The sequence below is a fragment of the Polypterus senegalus genome, chromosome 6 (assembly GCF_016835505.1).
Source record: "Polypterus senegalus isolate Bchr_013 chromosome 6, ASM1683550v1, whole genome shotgun sequence".
NCBI lineage: Eukaryota > Metazoa > Chordata > Cladistia > Polypteriformes > Polypteridae > Polypterus > Polypterus senegalus.
Genome location: NC_053159.1, coordinates 37,051,883 through 37,077,959, shown reverse-complemented (window position 1 = coordinate 37,077,959; position 26,077 = coordinate 37,051,883). Strand labels below are relative to the sequence as shown.

The 26,077-nt window shown below is 43.3% G+C and overlaps 1 protein-coding gene across 5 annotated transcripts in view; it reads left to right on the top strand.

Annotated features, from left to right (window-relative positions):
* vwa5b1 (von Willebrand factor A domain containing 5B1) overlaps positions 1-26,077 on the top strand; it is a 173,586-nt gene that overhangs the window by 103,128 nt on the left and 44,381 nt on the right. For 4 of the 5 annotated variants that reach the window (XM_039755843.1, XM_039755846.1, XM_039755845.1 and 1 more), the window contains exons 13-17: positions 11,068-11,239; positions 12,304-12,503; positions 14,696-14,876; positions 15,304-15,564; positions 18,067-18,204. In XM_039755843.1, the coding sequence (XP_039611777.1) occupies positions 11,068-11,239; positions 12,304-12,503; positions 14,696-14,876; positions 15,304-15,564; positions 18,067-18,204 (952 nt within the window). The remainder of the gene's footprint in view (positions 1-11,067; positions 11,240-12,303; positions 12,504-14,695; positions 14,877-15,303; positions 15,565-18,066; positions 18,205-26,077) is intronic. The other variant, XM_039755844.1, reaches the window with a different exon arrangement.

Genomic DNA, 26,077 nt, shown 5'->3' with positions numbered 1-26,077 from the left:
TACTGATGTTGGCAAGAAGACCTGACTTGCAATTGGCGCTCAGATTCATCAGAAAGGCGTTCAGTGGGGTTGCAGTCAGGGCTCTGTGCAGTCCACTTGAGATTCTCTGTGTGTATGGACCTGGCTTTACGCACAGGTTTCTACAAAGTTGGAAGTGCCCCATTATCTAAAATGTCTTTGTATGCTGTAGCATTAACAGTACCCTTCACTGGAACTAATGGGCCTATCCCAAACTATGAAAAACAGCCCTGGGTGATTATCTCTCCTCTTCCAAACTTCTCAGTAGGAGCTGTGCAGTCATGAAGGTAGCGTTTTCTTGGCATCTGCCAAACTGCCAGATAATGGAGCATAATTCATCACTCCAGAGAACACATTTCTACGGCTCCACAGTCCAATGGTGGTGTACTTTACACCACTCCAGCTGACACTTGGCATTGTGTATAGTGATCTTAGGCTTGTGTGCAGCTGCCCGGCCATGGAAACCAATTTCATGATATTCCTGACACCTAGTTCTTGTGCTGATGAGGTTCATTTATGTAAAAGGATTACTGCTGTCATCTGCTGCTGAATCTTTTGATGCCAATGATCAGTCTCTAAACTGAAGCAATCCATGCCATCAAAGGTAGGCTATTTAATGCGACCAAACTGAAGAACTATATATGTTATAGCTTAACCCCCTGCCATGACAAGTCAGTGCCCATGTTCCTTACACGTTATTGTGATTAGATTCATTTCTAATTTTATTTCTGTTGCCCTTTCGTGAATTAATGATGTAACAACCAAAAGGATGGGAAACATCAGATAAAAAGAAGTATGAGCAATATGAGCCCTTTGACCAAGGGGACATTACTTGGTTAACAACGCGCCTAAGCAAACATCTTCCCTGTTATGGGGGCCCAAAGGGAATGCTACCTAAACAACAAATATGCATCCAGACAAAGCAGGGCAAGACATCACTTTGCTCCTTCTTCATGTGAAGTTTTAGTGATTGCAGATCACACTCGGTTGCACCCAGTTGACTTGTAGTCAACTCTTCATGACCAAGCATGGGGATTCGCTTGGCTCCTTCTTCTCACCTCCTCGATCGTCTCTCTTAATTCCCACCAGCTTCTTCTCCTGGTCCTACTCTCCGTTACTTCAACTCCTTGTTTTTCCCAGGTGAATGAACCACGCATTTGTTGCCTCATGGTACTAGGGGTGCTCAAATTTAAATCACCCAGGCCTGGGACGTCAATTGCCAGAAAGCTGTGGAGCAGATGAGAAGCCTCTACAACAGTGATTCTTAATCTTTTTTGAGTCCATCTGATGAAAGCTTTGGACCTCTTCCCAACAAATATTAACATAAACACAACTTTGCATGCAATGAATACAATGTACTGTGGAAGATCAGCCCGGACACAGACAGAGTTGCAGAACTCACAAGTCCAAAGCACACGTTTATTCTTTTTTAAGGCTTTATAGCACCACACAATGCCCAAATCACCAATCAAAGCTCAGTCCTTTTACTCGCTCCTTGTGTCTTTTCCTCTCTTCTCCTGCCACCTTCACTACTCCATTCGTAAGCTCTGTCCTCTGCCTCCTGACTCTGGCTTCCCGAATGGAGTGAGGCGACCCCTTTTAGGTCGCATCCGGGTGTGCTCCAGGTGTTCCCTGATGATCTTCCTGCAGCACTTCCTGGTGTGGAGAAAGTGCTGCATGGGCACCTGGAAGCACTCCAGATGGGTTCTGGGTTCTCTTCCGGCAGCACTTCCTGCAGTCCAGGGTTCTGGGATTGTCCACGCGCACCCTGGCAGTGGCCACGGTCCCCCACAGAGTTGAGCTTCTAAGCTCTGCTCCTGTGGCCCTAACACCAATCAGGGTGGCTGCCCTCTTGTGTCCCGGGGGAGGTACTGTCTCTCTCCTGGTCCTTCTACTCTCCAGGCGTCCGCCACAGAACCTTCCTTATCAAGATTTGATTGTCTCATATATATATTATACCATACACAAAGTATTATTAAACTTTAAAGTAAATAATCTTAAAAAAACACACAAAAAGTAATGGCCACTCATTATAATTTTGAAATACAATACTCTTGTGCAAATTAAAACAGATCTACTTACTACTACGTTTTCTACTACCATTACTACTACTACCACATCTAATCAAACTCAACAGTACCGGGCTATATATGAAAATAAATGTTAATTCTTATCTGACCCTCACAGACCCTCTGAAACCCAGTTACGGACCCCCTAGGGGTCCATGGACCTCAGTTTAAGAGCTTGAAGTTGTCTCCACTACGCTTATAAGAGTTTAAGTACAGTGCAGTGAACACTACAGAGAGCTGGTCTCCCACGATTACTAAGTGCTCTCAACTGCTGGCTGCTAGAATGTGATCCATCATAAATTCATTTCATCTCAGACCAGTTTAATTAATTAACTAATTGTCAGCGACATTAGGAACTGGCCCAGGATAAGAGAAGACCAGCCCTGGATAAGATCATTTTAGGGCACCCGTGCATGCAGGGCACCCCGGTCAGGGTCGATTACTACCTTGCACTCAATGATACTGAAATAATTTCCTGTTCCCTTGACTGTAGGAATTGAATATGTTTGATATTGAATAGATGAGTTAGATTTGGTTTAGTTAAGTACAATAGGGAGTTACAAATACATTGAACAAATGACAAAATACAAGCACATATCGAAGTTAGTTGATGACAGTGTTGATCTTGACAAGGACCTGAAGACTCAAAATGAAATTCAGACGAATACCAGAGAAACTGCTATAAAATGTGAAACAGCATTAAGGAATCCTGGAATCTAAATGAAAGGCTGAAAAACGACAACTGCAATATTAGCACTGCAGTAATGTATAATAATTACAGTACATTACTTAAGTAGCCTGTAGAGGTCGCTCGGGCATCCAATTGGGAAATGACCATGCCACCCCAATTGAAGGACAAGGGCCTCCTAAAAATACGAAACTCTGCATGCAGGTCTCTCTCAATGAAAACATTTTAATACACGTTCTCTGATTAATTACTGGGCACAGTAAAACACAGTTACATAAAAGCAATAATTATAATCTTTTAAAAAAACAAACGATTTAAGGACCTAATAACATATTGGAAAATAACTATAAAAAAGATGACGGATAGCAGAGGGGTCTGACCAGTTGTTAAAATGCTTCACACCCCACATTATAAGCACAAGCCTAGGTGAGTAACGAGATGTCTTTAGTGAAATATCAGGAAAAATAAATACACATAATATCCCAAGATACACAAACTACATCAAACCCCACACAAACTAAACATTTAAATGATTAATTTAAAACTCAATAAAACCAATACAGTTTCTTAATTAGCCCGGCAGACTTTAATTTATCAAGTAGGACAAAACAACTCAAACAAATAACCCAGTAAAACAAACAATGAAACAACAATAGTAATCAGATAAATAAACAGGAATCAATGCTCTCTCTCAAGCCACTTTTGAATAGAGTTTAAATGTAATAAATCTTTACTTGGTCCCAGACATCAAGCAGCCACATTTTCACCAGCTAGTAACAATGGAGAATCACTCAATTCAATTCCTTTACCTGCAAGATCCAGCTGTCTACCTGTCCCAACCCCACAAGATACTGCTGGGTCCTAGTGTCCCCCTGTTACAGTCATTTGGCTGATACATTTATCCATGGTGACTTACAATATTTGAGATACAATTGTTATATTTAATTAATTATTTTTTTAAATTGGTGCACAGGCAGGTGAATTGATTAGCTAATGGTCACACAGTGTCAGTAGCAGAAGTCCAAAGCCTTAAAACCACTACGTCACACTGTCTGCTGGTATGCCCCATCTGTCTAAGTGAATACAACAACTGCTGCTTACATCTGATGTTGTCAGTGCAGTGTCAAAGCAAGCAACACTTCCTTTACCATTTTAGTAAAACACTTGTTGTTAGTAAGGGATTAGGTTATGACCTGCAGGGGCTTCCACTTGGAAGAAGTTTTATAACTTAAGCTTATTAAATTATATCTTGTTTTGGCTTGGGGGTATGGATAAAGGTGGTGTCAAGTTTTGTAATTTTTAATTTTAATAAGGGCAAATTGATTAAAATTCTTCTTAAGGGCACGCTTTACAAGGTTCATGCCTTGTGCCAGATGCTACTGGCAAATACTCCAGCTACTGCAGCTCTGAATTGGACTACAATTATAAACTATGGTTCTTAAATGGAACGTTTTGGGTTATGTGCTTCCTCATAGAGCCACTGTTGGAGAGATTTCTATTTTATTCTTCTCATGTTAACTTAGTTCTTTGGGCTTGAAAAAGATTTCTAATATGTGAACAAAACAGAAAACGTTAATGTGTAGTAGGCTACATAGCAGAATATGACAGATCAAGATATCCTGAACTTAGGTTATGTTATTTTATTGAAATAAGAGTCCTTTAAAAATCAGGAACCCATTGATATTTGATAAATCTGTTATCATCTATTTATAGTTTTTTTGAAACCTGTTATGGATCTAAATAAATAAAAGTTCTTACCAGAATCATCATGTAGATGGATCAATGGCATCACTCAGAAGAACCACTTTGGCACCTTTATTTTTAAGAATGTACATTGGTACACATAATGGACAGATGGATAAATGAGGAACTTCTTCTTTTCAGCAACATCCTACCCCAAATCCCTTTTAGTTGCATAAGCCAAGACTGGTTGGAGATACTTAGTTGTCTGAAATGGAATGTGAAGAAAGAGTGTTTAGGTGAGGTTCTGGATTACATGGTATGTTTGTATCAGGTTAAATATTATTATTATTTATTTAGCAGAAGCCTTTATCCAAAGCAACTTGCAAAGCAAGCTATAATATACATACAAGAATGAAAGCGTAAGCATCAAAGCAACAGAGAACAACGTAAAACTGAGCAAGAGGAAAAAGTATTACTACATAATTAGATAGATAGATAGATAGATAGATAGATAGATAGATAGATAGATAGATAGATAGATAAGGCACTATATGATAGATAGATAGATAGATAGATAGATAGATAGATAGATAGATAAGGCACTAGATAGATAGATAGATAGATAGATAGATAGATAGATAGATAGATAGATAGATAGATAGATAGATAGATAGATAAGGTACTATATGATAGATAGATAGATAGATAGATAGATAGATAGATAGATAGATAGAAAGATGCGGTGGGCTGGCGCCCTGCCCAGGGTTAGTTTCCTGCCTTGCGCCCTGTGTTGGCTGAGATTGGCTCCAGCAGACCCCCATGACCCTGTAGTTAGGATATAGCGGGTTGGATAATGGATGGATGGATAGATAGATTGATAGAATGATAGACAGAAAAAATGCTAAAAAACATTATTTTAAAATGACTTTTTCATTGGTATGTTTTAGTTGTATCTCTGTTAGTCTATATGGGCATTGAATTATCATTTTCCTCTGGGCTCTGCAATTCCGTACTAATTCTCTGCTGTCTGTTCTGGCTCTTCCGTGATGGTGATCTGCTCCACCACCACTTGATCAAGGCACCATGCTGCCCCCTTGTGTTTATCGATTGAACAGCGGGTGTCCCAGATATCTACCTGGCCGTCATCATCAAATTCTTCCATGTGAAGCCTGTAAAACATAAGGACTGATTTAAGAACATCTGTGTTAAGTAGAATGCCCAGTGGAAGCTGGGTGGTCTTTTGGCCTTAGAACCCCTGCAGATTTTGTTTTTATTTCTCTAGCCTAAGTGCAGTTTTTATTTTTATTTTTTTTCTGTCCTCCTGGAAATCCCACCATAGCTTTTTCTTTGTTACATACTGTATGATATTATTTCCTAATCTTGTTTGTTTCATATTAACTTCTTTTTATTTTATCTTGTAAAGCAGTTTGAGCTACATTGTTTGTACAATATGCTATATAAATAAATGTTGTTGTAGTTGACAGATAGATCGATAGATCTTTTTTTGTCCCCTGTGGGAAATGTAGGTTTTTACAGAAGCTCTTCAAATAAATACCTGCAACCAGACTAAGGCATATATCAGTATCCTAAACTGTCCGTGCAACAGCAGGTATCCTCTAGAAGAGAAACAAGCAGTTCCAAAATATCTAATGAAAAGACGTGTTTTCAAAAGATACCTGAGCACAAGTAAATTGGGCGCAGTTTAAGTAGACAAAGGGAGATCATTCCACGGCTTCGGAGCAAGATTGGAGAGACTTTACTCAGGCCTTGGCATCTCGGGCTTAAGAGGGGATGGTCAGCAGACAGGCTGCTGTAGAGCGGAGCCTTATTGAAGGGACAAATTGAGAAACCAAAGACTGGAGATATTGAGGAGCAGAACCATTCAGAGAACTGTAGGTCAAGATGAACATAAGGAGGCCTTATGTTGCTGCTGTTCCCGTGTTTGACAGAGCAATAATAATTAATTCCATTATGGTACAAAATGACAAGAGGACTTTGCAAAAACTTTAGTATTTGAGCTTGAAGGAGTGCCCTCTTATTTATGAAGATATACTGCATATATACTGCTCTTGGACGTCTTCGGAGTAATTATGGAGCAAAATTGCAATGAATGCAGAATTTTTGTGGGCCTAATTGTTCTGTTTCAGGTTGTAGGAAGACAATTGAATTTCGGGAGGTAATTTACAGTACAGTATATAACATATTTAAAGGTATGTACTATCTATAAAATGTATTTTTAGCAGGTCATAACATCTTACTTGTGTGCCGGTTTAGAGTTAGGGGATAATTGAGGAAGAAGTCAAGGACTGAACTCTGTAAAGCTTTTATCGTTAATCTTAAGACCAGACGTATAGGTTAAACATCAGGTACCGTACAAAAAGCCTGCATGTCTCCACACAGCTGTCCTTAAGCAAAGCAAGTTAAGTTTGCAGGGTCAAAGCAACAGATTTAAGAATTCTTTAATCCCCAAAGCTACAGTATATTATATATATTTGAGTTAAGGATCCTGCTGAGTTCTCAAATATAATTATGCATTGTTGGAGTTCATTATTCTTATTTGTAGGAATCTTATGGATGACAAATGGCTGTCATATGCTGTCTTTTGGCTTACAGTATTTTCTTCTATCAGTGTAACAATGTCTGATTTCCTGCTGCTAACAAATTCTTCTCTGGAATACTAAAAGTCTGCCTAAAAAGTGTTTTCACATCATCGACCTACAGTAAGTGTAGGAGCAGCTCTCGAGTTTCATAATGGCACTCCTCATTTTTCCTTGCTGAGAAGCTGGGTGGTCCTTAAAGAGATATGCCTGGCTATTTAGGTGTGAGGCCCCACTGGCTTTTCAAAAGGAGCATCTTGAGGGTCCAGAAGCAGGTCATGCACACCCTGGCACCTGGGGAATGGACTATTTAAGGCTTTGATTGCACTTGAGTGAAATATTGGAAAAAGCCTTCTAAAGGGGGGTCCATCAGGGTTTAGAACTGATCTACATAAAGCATTCACTTCCATTTAAGTTTTCACATTTTATTTTTATACTTAAAGGAATTCCATTATTATAGTATTGTGGATTTAATGTTGCTTTTTTTGGCAGTGATCAACAGAAAAAAACTCCTTAATGTCAAAGTGAAAACACATCTGTGCAATGTGGTCTGATCTCATAAACAGTCACTTCAGTCAAGTCAGTATTTTGTAGATCTTGGCCGCCATGACAGCCTTGAGTCTGTCTGCTCAGGTCTCTGTCAGCCTTGAACATCAAGACTCTCCATTTCTTCTGTATTTTTGTGAGTGAGTGAGTGAGTGAGTGAACAGCCTTTGTCAAGTCTAGCCACACATTTTGAATTGGACTGAGGTCTGAACTCTGACTTGACAACTCTTGGAAATTAGCATTGTTGTTTGTAAGCCATTCCTCTGTAACCTTGGCCTTATGCTTGGGGTTGTTGTCTTGTTGGAAGACAAATCTTCTCCCAAAGCACAGGTTTCTTGCAGATTGTATTAGGTTTTCTTCCAGGATTTCCTACTATTTTACTCCATTAATATTACCTTCCACCCTCGTAAGCCTTTCAGAGACTGCTGCAGAGAAGCACCTAAACAGCATTAGGCAGTTACCATGGCCCAAAAGCTCAATTTTGGTCTCATCTGACCACAGAACCTTTTTCCAGCTGACTTCAGAGTCTCCTGTGTTCCTACTGGCAAAATCATGGTGTGTTTTTTAACAGCGGCTTTCTCCTTGCCACCGTTTCCTAAGCCTGTGACTGGTAAATCACTTGGACAACAGCTGTTATCTGCACCTTCTCTCCAGTATCATCCACTGCAGTCTGTAACTCCTTCTTGCTGGACTCCATCACTAGTCTTCATCTTGCACGATCACTCAGTTTCTGTGGATGGCCTGCTGCCAGCAAATTTCCAGCTGTGCCACACTCTTTCCAGTTCTTAATGACTGATTTAATTGGACTCTAAGGGATACTCAGTGTGAAAGATAGGGGGCATCATTGAGCCCCAAACCCTGGACACAACTAACACAGACACAGCCACGGGTTCAAATAGTCATTTTTATTCTTTCTAATACCTTTACAGGTCCTTCTAGAATCCTCTGTATAACACAGTAGAGCACACAATAAATATTTGTCCCTCTTGTCCATTCTACTCTTCTTCCTCCAAACAAGTGTTGTCCTCGCTTGGATGAGGTCGAGCAGCTTCTTTAATCTATGATCTGGGAGCAATCCTGGTGCTAGGGCATATCCCACTGAAAGCTCTTCTGGGTCAAACAGAAGTCCCTGAAAGCAGGCATTACCAATCCTGGCTGCTCTACCTGGCGGCCCCCCACGGAACCCAACAGGACTGCCCCTATAGACTATAGGTCCCAGCATGCAGTGAGGGTGTCCTATGGGAATCCTAACCCAGTGATGCTGACATCTAGCATAATGGAGTATCCAAACAATGTTGTCTCCCCATGTCCTTCCATTATATTAGCCCCACCGATAGGTAAGGGTTCCTGTTCCCTCCTGGATGGAAAGTTCCCTTTATTATGGCCAGCTGGGAAAGGAATCACCATCCAGCCCCTTCAGGACTCCTGTCCATCCACTGTGGTGCTCACATAAGTGACTTATTTTCTTGTCTCCATCCCATGACTTGTGCTTTTCAATCACACTTTCACAGAGTTGCCTGGTGTCTTCCTTGTGGTCACCATACGGATTCACCATAAGCTGCTCCTTGGACATACGAGTCTATTTATACTACAATCAACTGAAGCCCCAAATAGGTGATCTATATTTACTAATTCTGTAACATCTACAACCAAAGGCTGCACAAGTGATGATATAAATGAAAGTGAATACTTATGCAATTAATTATTTTGTGTTTTATACTTTGTGATGGATGGCTGGGTCCCATGCTCAGCTGGGATGGCCCTGCTGCATATGTTTCGGGGGAGCAACTATGGACAGCTCAATACCTCCCCAAGGACGCTTGGTGGCAGCCTCCCGGGCCGACTATGATTTCCCAGCCTCCCGCCTGGTTCCATGGGAGATGGAGTCCTCCACAGCCAGGTTGGGAGATGGGATGGCCGCTAGGGGGTGCTGCGTGGAGGACCAGGTGGTCAAGCACCTGGAACGCTTCCGAGTGGGCTATAAAAGGGGCCAGCCACCACCACTCAATGGCCAGAGTCGGGAGGAGGAGGACTAAGCTTAAGGAGGAGTGGTGGTAAAGGAGAGAGTGTTTTGGTGGTGTTACTTGTGTTTTGTGCTTTGCGACTGTGTTGGGCCGTGTGACACGGGGAAGACGTGCCCCACGGCTGAAGAATATAATAAAGCCTCTGTTAATTTTGTACATACCTTTGCATCAGTCTGTGCTGGGTCGGGCGCTATGCGGCATCCTTATTACAACTTATAATTAATTTAGTCCACTTTGCAGATATCTGTTTTCCTTTTCACATTTAAGATTCTTTTTCTGTTGGTCAATGTTAAAAGGCCAAATTCATTTCACAATAGTGTATAACAATAAAATGTGAAAACTCACAGAGAGGTGAATGTTTTTTACAAGCACTGTAAGAAGATGCCGTTATAGTTTTATTTCTGTAAAAAAAAACACTTGGAGTGAATGTCCTAAGATGGTCTCTTATCTTTGCTGGCTTTCCCAGTACAAACAGCCGCATTTAGTGTGATTCAACCTTGAAGCATCTCGGAGTGTTGTAATTGCAATAAATGTTGCATGAAGATTTTTTATTTTAAGACTTCTAAAAGCGTGGCCAATCACAAACAGCAGCGCTCACGTTGCCGTGACTTATATCAACACACCACCTATGTTTGCCACACAGGATCATGGATATCAGTATCTCATAAGAGATACAAAAACAGGCTTTATTAGACAAGAATACAATGATGAAGGTTCAGTGTACAAATATCACATTACAGCCAATTATTGCTGGCTCATTCTAATTAGAAATGTTCATGGATTGTCTATTCTCCTCTTACTCCCACTTGCTTGCACTTTCCTCAGGTTGTTCCCCTCTCATCCATTCAGAGATTCAAAATGCTTTTCCTTCTCTAAGTGCACATTAACTCTCTGGTAGAATAATTTCCAATGGCAAGGATCACTCTCGATGCTTTTTCCTGGTATCTCTTGTGGGCCCTGCATGTTTGATCTTACAAAAATGTGATCTTTGTGGACCCCTAGTCCCATATAACGGGGGTCCCACGAGCCTAGCAGCTACCCTTTCACACAAGGCACCAGGGATTAGTGAAGGGTTGAGTGTTACTCAGCTTTATGGAGTGCACTGACTTCCCACATATCTCTTCTCATGTCAGTTTACTTGTGTCCAAATGTTTCACCTGCATGATGTGTGCCTCTGAAGACCTAGCTTGTTGCCTTGAAGCCATTAATTGGCATGGGAATTGTGCTTCTGTATCCTGTATAAACCTATGAGCACAACTACAAAATGATCATTTGAAAAGTTCTGTGTGCGCAATCAACTGTCTAACTACAGGAGTTTTCACTTTTCTGACAGTATCCAAAATGAGCACATGTGTTTGGGATACCTGATATGAAATGTTGACATTTCTTAGTCTTTTGTGAGCAGAATATAGAAACTGATATTACCTGTTTGTGTACTCTAGGAGAAACGCCGACGATACAGCATGATGCATTCCAATGACTCGACCAGCTCTGTTTTCTATCACTCCCAAGAGGAGGACCTGTCCAAAGAAAGTTCAGACAGTCAGAGGACATCGAGAGATGTGACTTTAGGCTCTCAGGAGGAGTGGGAGCAAGATGCTGAGCGAGACTCTGGTGAGTAGAATGATGCTTGGTCTGTGGTTGCCATGGGAACAATGGTGTGGAGACTTTGTGCTGCGATTGGAACTGAGAGCTCTCAATATGGAGTATAGATTGGGCCTGCTGGTTCATGGGCTTGCCTTGTCAAGATGGGTTGGAAGGAAAAAGTGTAAGAGCAGAGCTGGCCAGGGACAGAGCTGTGGGATCTGATTAGGGATTACAAAGTATGAAAGACTGTAGAGGTTTCTCTGGATCAAATAAATGAAGGCACACTTTTGCGTTGACCCACTGCACTGCATTAATTAGGAAGCATTCAGAGTCAGACCTCTCAATCTTCAAATAAAGATACAAGCATAACTGTCTGAATATTTAAGAAACTGAAAGCATTAAATAAGCTGACGGTTTGCTGCCACATGGGCAGCAGAAACAGGTAGTGGACTGCAGGCTCTCCTTGTTCTTGTACTGGCATCCTTGCCAGTTTGGACTCTGTTTCCGTGCCTGGCCGGGAGGCACAGAAAGAAAGCAGACCTGAAAAGAGGCAGGAGGTCCCCTACACAGAGATGCAATTTAAGGAATGGGTATGCTGGCATCCTGGCAGAAATCAGCAGAGGAACATTACCCAGCTGGAAGCCCAGCTTAAAGGACGGACAGGGGGAATGGAATTATTACGTACTCCCCTGAATTAATAGATCGCAGCTCCCTGGGGACAGGACAACTGCAGAGTATGCTTGAGGTTATAGTGCTGTAGAGCAGGCCATTAGTGGTCCCTGAGTGCCACCAGAGGGTACTATCCCGGGCTATGCTCCATGGTCTTTGGAAGTACTCCCAGGTCCAAGATAATAGGAACCACCCTGCTGCATCCAGGTGAGTCGGAGTCGGAAGGAAGAAAGACCTGGAACTGTAGATGAGAGGGATAAAGAATAGAGGTATTGTGTGTGCATTGGAGACTTGTGAAGGGTTAATAAATCACTTATTTCAACCTGGGACTTGTGTTTGTGTGATGGTGTCTGAGGTTTAGGAGGCTGCAGTGCCCCCCTACTACCTGCAATGTCTAAGCCTGAAACTATTTCCTTCCTAAGGAACAGAGACTCACACATCACCACGGAGGAGGGCATACAGCACCAACCAGTTGGTTGACCCCTTTTCCCTCAAGAGAGCCTTCACTGCTAGTGATCCCAATGCTGTGGCCAACAAAAACCCTCTGAGACGGGCAAAGGTGCAGGACTTACTGGTGCCAAACAGTCCTGAGACTGGAGGACTATGGATAGCAGACATGCAGGTGGGTCTCCTTGACCAGTCACAAGTGTATTTTTCCATTCATGTCTGTCTATCTGTGGACACCCTCAATAATAGCCAAAGTGGTAGTCCTCCTTTGCATCACTGCACATCATTTCTGTTCTTTCTTCTACTGAGGTTTTACAAGCAAACACTGGACAGGACCTAATAGAAGATTAACAATGGGTTTCCACAAATGCCAGTCCATCTGTCCTTTTCCATTCCAATCTGTATATACTGTATATGTGCTTCTTCATGTGCTCATCTACTGTACCTCTCTATCTGTGACCTTGTCTTTTCATCTGTCTCTCCTACATATCTTTCTCCATTTGTTCATTTATATGAGCCAACCTCCTTGCACATGAGCTTACATGCTCTCCTCTACATTTCAATATAGCCTACTGGTTATCTATATACCTAAATGTTCTTTTCTCAATTTGTCTTTATTGATGAGGCAGTCTGTAATTTTTTCACTTTGTAACAAGTTGGCATCCTGACCTCTGTTCCTATCACCAATAAGCTCTTACCTGGTTTAAATAGGCCCTGGTGTAAGGCAGCATTAAGTCTCATCAGGGGTCACCTCTTGGTTTAGGGGTTCAATATGGTACTTGTATGGCACACTGTAGTCTTAAAAGACACCCACCTAGCATTGCCCTTGGACCCCTTTGAGACCACTGCAAACCCTAAAGCTTCTAAAGTCCTTAAAGTACAAGGAAGATTAGTGAGTTACTGTGATCCTTCATTTATAAAGAAGGCATGCCTCCACTTCTTCCACTCTAGCCAGTCTTTCTGGTTACCATCTTTTGAAAGGATAGCTTGGTACTGCATGTGAGTTTAAAAAATGTGATATGCTGGATTCCTTGTACCATCACCTCCTGGAGGAACATTCTTCCAGATGACGCTAATTTCTCTCTTCTTCTCTGCTGTCCCTTCCTTTTGTACTTCTGGGGGTATCAACTACACTAAGAGGGTATTCTGTCCTTTAGTAATACCGATCTCCCATATTGGCTTTAAAGTGCAGGGTTGTATCTCTCTCCCCATCACACAATTCTGTCTTGAGGCTTGATATGCTAAGACCACCGTACCATTCCATTTATCAAACTGTCTCTTCTTCTTTTCAGGCAGGATGTTTGTTCTTCACCTGTCTGTTCTTCTTCATCTGCTCGCATTTACTCTCCAATCTATCTATCTATCTATCTATCTATCTATCTATCTATCTATCTATCTATCTATCTATCTATCTATCTATCTATCTATCTATCTATCTATCTATGAACAAAGGTATTGGGGCGCCAACAAGAACTTTAATGACTTTGCATCCAAATACATAGACTTTAATATGGAGTTGGTCTCCCCTTTGCAGCTATAACAGCTTCCACTCTTCTGGGAAGGCTTTAGACAAAACAGGTTTTCTGTGGTAACTGCTGCATTTATGAGGTCAGGCACTGATGTTGGATGAGAAGGCATCGCTCGCAATCATCATTCCAGTTCATCCCATTGATGTTCGACTGTGCATGCCAGTTATGTTCTTTCACACCAAACTCATCCAACCATGTCTTTATGGACCTTGCTTTGTGCACTGAGCACAGCCATGCTGGAATAGAAAAGGGCCTTCCCCAAGCTGTTACCACAAAGGTGGAAGCATAGTGTTGCCCAGAATGTTTTGGTTTGCTGAAGCATTAAGATTGCCATTCACTGGAAGTAAACCCTGAAAAACAGCCCCACACCACTGTCCCTCCTCCGCCAAACATCACAGTTGGCACAATGCAGTCATGCAGGTAACATTCTTCCAGCATCCGCCAAATCCATAATCATCCATCTGTCTGTTCTTCTTCATCTGCTTGCATTTACTCTCCAATCAATCTATCTATCTATCTATCTATCTATCTATCTATCTATCTATCTATCTATCTATCTATCTATCTATCTATCTATCTGTCTGTCTGTCTGTCTGTCTGTCTGTCTAGTCTAGCTGTCTGTCTGCTACCCTGCACTTGTCCCACTAAGTCTCTGCTCCTGTATCCCTCTCAACATGTCTAACTCCATGTCTGTTTGTTCTTGCTTCTGTAACTGATGCCATCCCTTTGATGAAGTTATCAGCATACAACATTTTGTTGGCTTATCATTTGTCCCCCTTGTGAGGTGCACAGTAGTTGGCCCTTTCTAAAATGCTTTCCTCCCTTTTCTGTTCCACAGTCTCAAGTGTTAAGTCTTCCTGCATTTGGAGGAAAAGGCAAAGGAGCTCCAGGCTACAAGGCCCCAGTGATCTGTCAGAGCCCAGAGCTGGACGTAAATCAGTCGCCACAGAGCATCCCTTCAGCAACCAAGGGGATATTCCTTGAGACCAGATCCTCATTGAGTAGCTGTGGTGAATACGGTGGGTACATGAGAAATGGGAGACCCTGATGTTTCTCTTCAAATGGCCAATATATCCAATAGCTGTTAGAGTCTCTCAGAGTCATTTCTCCTGGAAGGCATCATGAAAAAATGAAAGTTATTTAGTCACAGGTTTGGAGGTAACTTCATTTTAATACTGTTGATGCAGAAAGGTGCTATATGTATTTTTTGCTATTGTTTTCTTCCTCATGTCTACCTGGGATTAGATTTTCTGATAATCAGCATTCTGGATCTGCTTGCCTTTTGCTTTATTAACACATCAGTAATGGACATTCTGTTTGGCCTGGGTGGGATGCATTGTTATTTTTGGTGTTTGCTGTAAAAAATGCAAAGTGGACAAAAAGATTTACATTTTTTTCACAGTTTGACAAAATACTGAAAGCAAGATACTCAATCTATCCTTGCAGTTTATCCCATCGATCTCTCAGCTAGCAAGTCTGAATTTGGACGGTTTAAGCAAAAGTGCAAAGCAGTAGTGTCAGGGTTGCTGTATGGAAAGGCTGTCCAGTGGGAGGTTACCTTTGACATCTCACCATTGCTGAAAGGGCGAGAACGTGAAGAAAAAGTTCATGAAGACCTATGGAGCGAGACCTTTCATCATTTGGCAGCAAGGTCCATCATCCGTGACTTTGAGCAAATGGCAGAAAGAGAGTGTGAGATTGAGCACGGTAAGCTGACACAGCTTTGAGATTTTTCATCTTTTTGATGACATCCTTTCCTGGTGAACATCTTCACATTGTTACGTTCATGAAAAGTAAGACCGCCAGAGTTCACTGTCAGGTTGCTCACTTCCATTGTTAGGTACATGACCACTAGGCTCACACAAAGTGGGAGTGGGAATACATACAGTGCAGCCCCATTAGCAGTGAGTTTCCAGAGAGCAAACAAGTCCCAATATGCATTCAAGAACTGAAAAAAACAAAAACATAAAAAATAAACCCAAGAAAACAGAAGTTGGATACTTCTAATGTTCAATCTCCAAACATTAATGAAACACTGAAGGTGGTCAATCAGTAGTGACATCATTGTGACCTCACCTCTTGGGGCTCCACCCACAAAACACAGGAAACAAATATACATTTAACTACATACTGAATGCAAAATGATAAATGGATATAACAGTATTAACATAAATTATAAGAAAATATGGAAAATACTAGACACAATAATAAAAAGGAAAATAATATAGAACTTGGCTATAACATAACACTTACCATCACTGGACATTTTCCTTCATCCTACTGATCTCTTAGCACTACTTGACCACCCAGCGCCAACTTCACTGTCCTTATGAAGAGGAGTATCTTTTACGCTGCAGGTCCTTAAGTACCTCCTGGTCTCCTTGGAAACACTTCCAGATCCAGCTCTATGCTGACTTTTGGACAGGGACACCAGATCAGTGCTCTACCTGCTAGTCCTGCAACTCCACCTGTATGTAATACAAGTCAGGGGCCTTTTGTCACTTTTGTTTACAACCTGGCTGAATTTCAAACAGTGGATAACAGACTACACGATGATCAAAGAACCACAATCAAAGACTTTCACTAAACCCTGGGTCAAATAATGATGTCCAGCCACACGTAGGCATTGGGCATCATTACTGTAACTGGTTTATCTTTTGCTCAGGTAACGTAGAACCCTTAATATTTGTCAAAAAGACTGCCAAAGAATTGCTATAAAGACTTTTACTCATATTGTTACAAATTAATAAGAATATCACAGGCAATTCAGACTTACCGTATATACTTGCAGATAAGTTCTCCCATGGATAAGTCAGAGCTTGATTTTACCGTATAATTTCTGGTATTTTATAATGTTGGTCGTATAAGTTGAATGCGCTATTGGTCCAAGAGATTTTGATATGCTAAGAGAGAGTAACCACAGGAGCACACTGCCCTTTTTTTTCTATGTATTGTGCCTACGTGACCACACAGTAATACCTCAACTATTTTGAAGTGATGTTTGCACTGTTTTGTGTTTTTTGTATCTCGCACCCTCATACACCTTTATCATAAGAACATCCCTTATCTACGATGGAGCGTTCGATCAGAAGAAAATATGAAGCTGGTTTTAAATTAAAAGTTGTTGAAGTGGCGAAAGAAATTGGTAACTGCGCTGCTGCAACAAAATTTGATGTGTCTGAGAAATTGAAGCGAGATTGGAGGAAGCAAGAAGATGTAAAAAAAGAAATAAAAAATTAAGTGTTGTATTTTTCAATGGGCATATAAGTCGGGGTCTGATTTTATGATCGATTTTTTGTGATTCAAGACCTGACTTATGTGCGAATATATACAGTATTCAATTTTTGAGTTATTGGGAGGTATATGGGATAGAAAGCAACCCTAGAAGGGTGCCAGTCCACCACAGCGCCCAATCAATGACACACCCACACTGGGCCATCTTGAAATAGTGCAGCATTTCTCAACCTTTAAGTATTTGTGACCCGAGTTTTCATAACAGTTTTAATCGCGGCCCCCCTAACGTTTTTTTGAAAGGAGCCCACTAATACCAATTTATTCTTTTTTAATTAATGATATATCATAGATGCATATTTTGTAATACCTACTTAACTTTTATCGACATTTATCTAACTCTATATTTATTTTTCTAGTACCAGAATGTAGTTTAAGTTAATTTGTTTTGGTTTCAATAGATGTATTTTTCATATTTTCGATTCTTGTTTTCTTTTTTCACATATTGGTGCCCCCCTTTTTGTTACTTAGTGCTCCCCTAGGGGGGCCCGCCCCACAGTTTGAGAACCACTGATATAGTGAATGAACTTGACCTTCTCATCACTGGGGTGTGCCTACAGAAAACCTTAACAAAAATTAAAGAGAGACACAGGGAGAACATATAAACTCCAGAGAAGATTGTGAATCAGCTAAGATGTGAAATATATGAACCCCCTCTCCAGGAGATGCGATGCTACAGTGCTAATCACTTCACTTTCCTTTATCAAATTCTTATTAATATTCATACTTTGGCTTCCTATGTCTTTGATCTCAATAACTGTGTGACGGTTTTGACCATGAAAGGCATTGCAATCATTCTGTTTCCCATTCCCTTTCATTCCTGTTGTTTTATATGGAAAGTGATGATTGTATTGAATTTGTGACTTAAAGACTGGTTTAAAGTACTGAAATGCCTCACCCCATTTTTTTGGTACACAGGATCTGGGAGAAGATACCAGCTCAGTGCCATTCAGACCAGCAAAGCTTGCAACATAATAAGCAAATACACTGCATTTGTCCCAATCGACCTGGACAGCAATGAGTACCTGCCAACAGTGGTTGAGTACTCCAGCACAGGTTTGTCAGTTTGGGGGTTGGAATGGGGGGTTTGGGGGGGTATTGGCTCTTTTATGTGTTTACTGAGAAGCCAAAATCATCCTTGTTCACTCACTTTGAGTGTTTTCCACTCTTCTCCAAAGTTTAATTTATAGTAGGTGTGTGGGTGTTGATGGTGCAGCGTTTCTTTTTAAGGATTAGTTTGGTATTATTCATCCATCCATCCATCCATCCATTTTCCAACCCGCTGAATCCTAACTACAGGGTCACGGGGGTCTGCCGGAGCCAATCCCAGCCAACACAGGGCACAAGGCAGAAACCAATCCTGGGCAGGGTGCCAACCCACCGCAGTGGTATTATTCAGTCAAAGTTATATCTTCAAAATCATAATATACTAACTATTCATTTGCCAAATAAAATTATATTCTAAAGCCTTTTTTACAAATGTTATAAATACCTTGTCTGCTTTGGCAGCTTACAATATCCCTAAAGGCTACACAGGGCCACAGGTGAATGAAAAAGCCTTACAACTTAACAAATACATCCATTGTTCAAGCCAAAAACGTTATTAAGCTTTGATTCTCAACTTAAAATTTCACACATATTGCACAACAGCGTGTCCCTGCTGTTTGAAGAAGGTAAAAAAGCAAAAAGCAAACCATTGTTATGAGATTTCAAAAGGAGGCCGGCTGTACACTTTGCCAGGTGCCCCATTCGCCTGCTCTGCACTATGGAGACTGTCTTCTTTGCAGAACGGGGAGGAGGTAGTTGGCCTCAGTGGTGTCGATTCACCTCCAAAAGTAATCGTCAAGCACCCATTATTGGCATAGCTGAAAGTTAATGCTGAGATGTTGCTCTGTTGACAACTAGACAATAACAACTGAAAATGACACGCTTACTGCTGCTTTTATTCTATTACTGTAAAGGGGCTTATTTATTTATATTGCAAAGATTGTCTACTGCTGCTAGATTGATAATGCACACATGTGCTTCAGTGAGAGAAATTATTGAGCAGGGTTGTAGTATGAAATCAAGTGACAAGTACTGTAAGGGCTCCACCTGGCGGCTTGGGGGTATTGGCCGGGTACATGGCCGGCCATATCTTACAGTATTCCCCAGCTTACGAATTATAAAGATTCGAGCGCCTGCCCCGAGAGGGAAGTCTTCCTCCAAGAGGACATTCCGTTGAGCCTTGATTAATCTGAATATCTTGGTCCCTGGAGAACCTAGGGGAATATTATTCCAGTTTGATATCTTGTCCCCTCTCTCCAAGGACAGTATCGCCAAATGTGGCCCAACCTTCGCACCCGTAGCACTGCCTCCGTCCTCCTGGTATTCTCTGGGACTGAAAACAATTAGGAAATGTTAGGTCCGCCTTGTTTTGCTGGGAGTGAAACCCCGCCTCTAATGGTGCTTTTCTCTTTCTTTGTCAGGAGACCCCGTTTTATTTTCGGGATCTCCTGCTTGATCTGAGGCTTGTCCAAAGTCTGAGTCTCTCTACTAGATGAAGAGAGACCCTTTACTGTCTGCACCCCTTTACTTTATAAATTACCGGTGGCGGCATCTTTAGGGCTGTCTCGCCCGGAGTCAGCACTGTGTAGCTGCCCCGGATCGATTAGCCCTTCCGCTGGCCACTCGGTTATTGTACCGCCTCTTGTAGGGCACGATCCACTTGGCACCCGCTATGGATTAAACGCGGGCCCATGTCACTCGGGCCCCTATTTCATTATATACGGTACCGCTTTACCTACCTGTACCGCTAAATCAACTAAGACAGGTGGCTCCCGAGACAATCGCCGCAGGTACTCATTTAATTTGTTCATAGGCTTTTCAGCCGCTCCTCTCAAGTCTGCAACGATCGCCTGGATTGTTTGCACCACCTGTAAAACTGTGCACGGGCTGAAGCAACTTCTCCAGCTCGCACGCCCAAAAATTTATTCAATGCAACCGGAGGCACGCCAAGCCATCATTAGCCTTACCCTCCGCTGGGAGCCAACAAACACGGCCGCTCCTGGCACGTGCTTCGACAGGTCCCGCAAGGGAGCCTGGGATTTGGAGTTCTTTTTGGAGGACCGCGGTGCCGCTTTTGGCTGACTGCGATCAGTCTGCATCAATTTGTCGACAGACCGATCAGTCATTTCCGACCTCCTTACTTTTTGTAGGGAGAGCGGTGTCAGCTTCATCTCCCTTTTCCCTTCGAAAACCCAAGTCCGTCTTTTCTTGGGTGAAGCCACAAACAGCTGAACATGGAACGTCACCTTCCTGGAATCCTTCGTGGTAGGTCACGTGTCCCTTGCCGGCACCCGTAATGCCGAAGTCCTTCGGGTTGCTCGTTTGCCTGAAAGAGAGCGCCATCGCTGGTTTGTCTTCTGCCTCCCGCAGAGCCTTCGGATGGACATCTGGGAGGTATGTACATGGGACATCATGTGTTAAATTAAAAGATTGTAAAGTACATTCCCAGCACATACCTCGCCGGAGACGCCTTCCTCCGAAATCTCTCCCAAACTCGTAGCTGCTCCATGGCTCGTCTTGAGCGTAGGCAATGCCGAGCTTTAGACCTCCGCTGTGACTGGCGCTCTGCTTTGTCTTCTTCCCCATTACGGACTTGAAAACAGGGATAGTGGTGTTTTTTCCTGTGTGTGTCGACGATGTCTTCCCAGGGTATTCTGTCCACAATAAATTTTTTTTAAATACAGGTCCTCTGCCAAACTGACGGCCAGAGAATCCTGCCGGAGCTACGCCAATTGTAACAAATTAAGATGCTTCTCGCACCCTTGCACCCTCAGACACCACGCCAGACACTAGGTAAAAGTCCAATAATTATATTTATTTTATAATAAAGTGCACAAAGCACCCTCTACTCCCAAATACTCCAATAAACAATGAACAATAACAAATCCTCCACTCCCAGACGCTTAGCCACCCTGCCTCCCAACTCAGCTCATCGTCTGGGAGCTCCCATAGTCCTTTTATATTCCCTGACCGGAGGTGTTCCTTCCCAACAGTCCACAAGTCCTTATTCCTTCCGGTCAGGGTAAATGATGTTTTTCTCACCCCGAAGCCCGCCGCTTCTTCCTATGACGAACTTCCGGGTCATAGGGCATGAAGAACTCTTCGGTCCTCCCTGCAGCTCCCTCTCGTGGCCCCCATGGCATCCAGCAGGGCGGTGCATAAAAACTACATGGTCCATAATGCCCTGCTGGTCTTCTGGGGACCTCCATGCTGCAAGGAGGGCTCCACCTGGCGGCTTGGGGTATTGGCCGGGGTACATGGCCGGCCATATCTTACAGTATTCCCCCAGCATTTAATTATAAAGATTCGAGCGCCTGCCCCGAGAGGGAAGTCTTCCTCCAAGAGGACATTCCGTTGAGCCTTGATTAATCTGAATATCTTGGTCCCTGGAGAACCTAGGGGGAATATTATTCCAGTTTGATATCTTGTCCCCCTCTCTCCAAGGACAGTATCGCCAAATGTGGCCCAACCTTCGCACCCGTAGCACTGCCTCCGCCCTCCTGGTATTCTCCCCTGGGACTGAAAACAATTAGGAAATGTTAGGTCCGCCCCTTGTTTTGCTGGGAGTGAAACCCCTGCCGCCTCTAATGGTGCTTTCTCTCTTTCTTTGTCAGGAGACCCCGTTTTATTTTCGGATCTCCTGCTTGATCTGAGGCTTGTCCACAGTCTGAGTCTCTACTAGATGAAGAGAGACCCTTTACTGTCTGCACCCCTTTACTTTATAAATTACCGGTGGCGCATCTTTAGGGTTGTCTCGCCCGGAGTCAGCACTGTGTAGCTGCCCGATCGATTAGCCCTTCCGCTGGCCACTCGGTTATTGTACCGCCTCTCTTGTAGGGCACGCATCCACTTGGCACCCGCTATGGATTAAACGCGGCCCATGTCACTCTGCGTCCCTATTTCATTATATACGGTACCGGCTTTACCTACCTGTACCGCTAAATCAATTAAGACAGGTGGCTCCCGAGACAATCGCCGCAGGTACTCATTTAATTTGTTCATAGGCTTTTCAGCGCTCCTCTCAAGTCTGCAACGATCGTCTGGATTGTTTGCACCACCTGTAAAAAACTGTGCACGGGCTGAAGCAACTTCTCCAGCTCGTGCACGTCCAAAAATTTATTCAATGCAACCGAGGCACGCCAAGCCATCATTAGCCTTACCCTCCGGCTGGGAGCCAATAAACACGCCGCTCCTGGCACGTGCTTCGACAGGTCCCGCAAGGGAGCCTGGGATTTGGAGTTCTTTTGGAGGACCGCGGTGCCGCTTTTGGCTGACTGCATCAGTCTGCATCAATTTGTCGACAGACCGATCAGTCATTTCCGGACCTCCTTACTTTTTGTAGGGAGAGCGTGCTTCGCTCATCTCCCTTTTCCCTTCGAAAACCCAAGTCCGTCTTTTCTTGGGTGAAGCCACAAACAGCTGAACATGGAACGCCACCTTCCTGGAATCCTTCGTGGTAGGTCACGTGTCCCTTGCCGGCACCCGTAATGCGGAAGTCCTTCGGGTTGCTCGTTTGCCTGAAAGAGAGCGCGCCATCGCTTTCGGGTTTGTCTTCTGCCTCCCGCAGAGCCTTCGGATGGACATCTGGGAGGTATGTACATGGGACATCATGTGTTAAATTAAAAAATTGTAAAGTACATTCCCAGCACATACCTCGCCGGAGACGCCTTCCTCCGGAAATCTCTCCCAAACTCGTAGCTGCTCCATGGCTCGCCTTGAGCGTAGGCAATGCCGAGCTTTAGACCTCCGCTGTGACTGGCGCCTGCTTTGTCTTCTTCCCCATTACGGACTTGAAAACAGGGATAGTGGTGTTTTTCCTGTGTGTGTCGACGATGTCTTCCCGGGGTATTCTGTCCACAATAAAATTTTTTAAATACAGGTCCTCTGCCAAACTGACGGCCAGAGAATCCTGCCGGAGCTACGCCAATTGTAACAAATTAAGATGCTTCTCGCACCCTTGCACCCTCAGACACCACGTCAGACACTAGGTAAAAGTCCAATAATTATATTTATTTTATAATAAAGTGCACAAAGCACCCTCTACTCCCAAATACTCCAATAAACAATGAACAATAACAAATCCTCCACTCCCAGACGCTTAGCCACCCTGCCTCCCAACTCAGCTCATCGTCTGGGAGCTCCCATAGTCCTTTATATTCCCTGACCGAGGTGTTCCTTCCCAACAGTCCACAAGTCCTTATTCCTTCCGGTCAGGGTAAATGATGTTTTTCTCACCCCGAAGCCCGTCGCTCTTCCTATGACAGTTAGACACCCATCCATCTTCATAACCTGCTCGTACAGGGCAAAGTCATGGGGCAGCTCGGGCCTATCTCAGCAAGCAATGGGCACAACGTAGGAACAAACCCTGAATAGGGTGGCACCCCATGGCAGGACCAACACACAGGGGCCTCTTTAGCGACACCAAGTCACGTAACCTGCATGTGTTTAGGCTATGAGAGGCTGGGGAGAACAAGCAAAATCCATGACATTGTGAACCCCAGTCTCATTTACTACAAGAAAACAGCACTACCACTAGAGGTGTAGTGGCAGACCACATTAAGTGTGGGAACACCACTTTAGGAACAGTATCCACACATTAAATCATGCTCTGCGGTGGGCTGGCGCCCTGCCCGGGGTTTGTTTCCTGCCTTGTGCCCTGTGTTGGCTGGGATTGGCTCCAGCAGACCCCTGTGACCCTGTAGTTAGGATATAGCGGGTTGGATGATGGATGGATGGATGGACATTAAATCATTGGGAGCACAAAGCGACAAGAAAAACAAGAATAGGAGGTAAAGATGAAGCAGGACAGTAGTAAGTCATAGAGAATCTGTAATGTTGATTCAATTAAGCATGTCCATACCAACTAGAAGACACCAAAGGCCTGAAGCCAATCATCCAACCAACTGTGAAAGTTTGAATGTGAGTGTCTCACAGTGAACCAGCTAAACTCCAAAGGCACAGACGCAACCAAAAACACCTAGAAAATGATGAACTCTGTGCTTAAGTTTGGCTTTTTCACTGCCTGTCAAGGGCACTTTTATATGCTGTTTGTCCTGCAGCGTATACCTCTTAGGTGTTCCAACTGGCAGTACAGAGGGGTTCACCTGCCAGAAATGTAAAGTTAACTTAGACTTCATTGGTAAAACACACACTTTGGAGGACGCTGATAGTGATTATGTAAACTGAAAACTGACTCAGTTTGTTTAGACAATTCAAACATTCAGTCTCTGTAGTCAGCCAAAATCAGCAGTACCAATTCAGCCACAAGTTAAGTGGGTAACTGTAAAACGGGGGTTTAAGAAGTCAGAATTTCATCTCTCTGCACCCAGGTCATCAATTCTGACCCAGAACAGATACTCAGCACTCATGTGTTCATAATTGATGACTCTTTATTAATTAATTAATTAATTAATTAATTAATTAATTAATTAATTAATACTTTGAGCTAAAATAACGGTAGCAAATTTTACCATGTCAGGACCTGGGTGAAAGTGAGTTGGAGGGTCTCATGGAGTTTTTGCCTAAGGCTAACACTGCACCCCCTTGCCACCTAATATTCATTTTATTATAATTATAAATTACTTTCCACAATATACTACATTCACGATTCTATTCAAATAGAGTAACATGCCTCTGATGGTATGCACACTTGATCCACATATGGCCTTGTGCTTCGTCCCACATGAAAAGTGGCCATGCAGGTGCCCAAAGAAATGCTAACTTGACTTGGTCAGTTGAGGGATGATATGCACAAAATCAGTGCCACCCTTCAAAAATGTTCTGCATCGGACCAAGGGGAATGCAATGTAATGAAAAGTGAACCCTGCGTCAATGTGGGACAAACAATAGGAGGATTAATCTATTGTGGAACGGGACCAGGACACAGACAGATGGACATCGTTGTTTCTCCCAACACACGTTTATTCACACACTACTATTTACAATATTTACAAGTTTAGTGCAGCAACCCAGTGCCTCCAGCACCGATTCCCCAAAAGTCCAGGCCTCTTACACAGTCACTCGTGCCTTTCTTCTGGCCGCCTCCAGTCCTCTCTCCAGCTCCGTCCTCTTCCACCCGACTTCCGCCCTCAAATGCAGGGAGGCGGCCCCTTTTATTACACCTCGGATGGGCTTCAGCTGCTTCCCGGCACTCCTCCTTGGACACGCCCCCGTGTGGCGGAAGTGCCGGCTGCACACCCGGAAGCCCTCCAGGTGTCCCCATTCTTCTTCCCCCCAGCACTTCCTGATGTGGCGGAAGTGCTGGGCTCCAGGGTTCTTCAGGCACAGGGGCGCCGCCTGGCGGTGGCCACGGGCCCCTACAGGGTTGGGCTTCCAAGCCCCCTACCCGTGACCACCAACAAAACCAGGGCAGTCGCCCCCTCGTGGTCGGGAGGAGGCACCAGCCCTCCTCTGGTCCCCTCGGGTGTCCCAGCTGGGCATGGAGACACTATTCATATATTTTTCTCTGCTATATTAATGATAATAATAATCCATTCATCTTCCTAACCCTCCTATCCAGGGCAGGGTTACAGAGTATCTGGAGCCTATGCCAGCATTCATTGGGCATAAGGCAGGTAAAATACCTGGACAGGGCACCAGTCCATCTCAGGGTTTTACACACATGCACACTTGGGCCTGTTTAGCAGGACCGATCTGCTATTATATTGTAGTGATCCCCCCATGCTAGATTTGGAAGGAAGATACAGCAGGAGAAATAAGCTGCTGTAAGAAACGGTTTCTTCTGAAACAGTTCAAAATAAGTGATTGCAAAGCGTCTACGAAGGAAATTAAACAGGAACTATTTACAACTAACAATAAACTTCTCATTGTTATGGCCATGATAGACTCCCTAAATACTTTGTTTCCCTTTTCAGAACTTTCA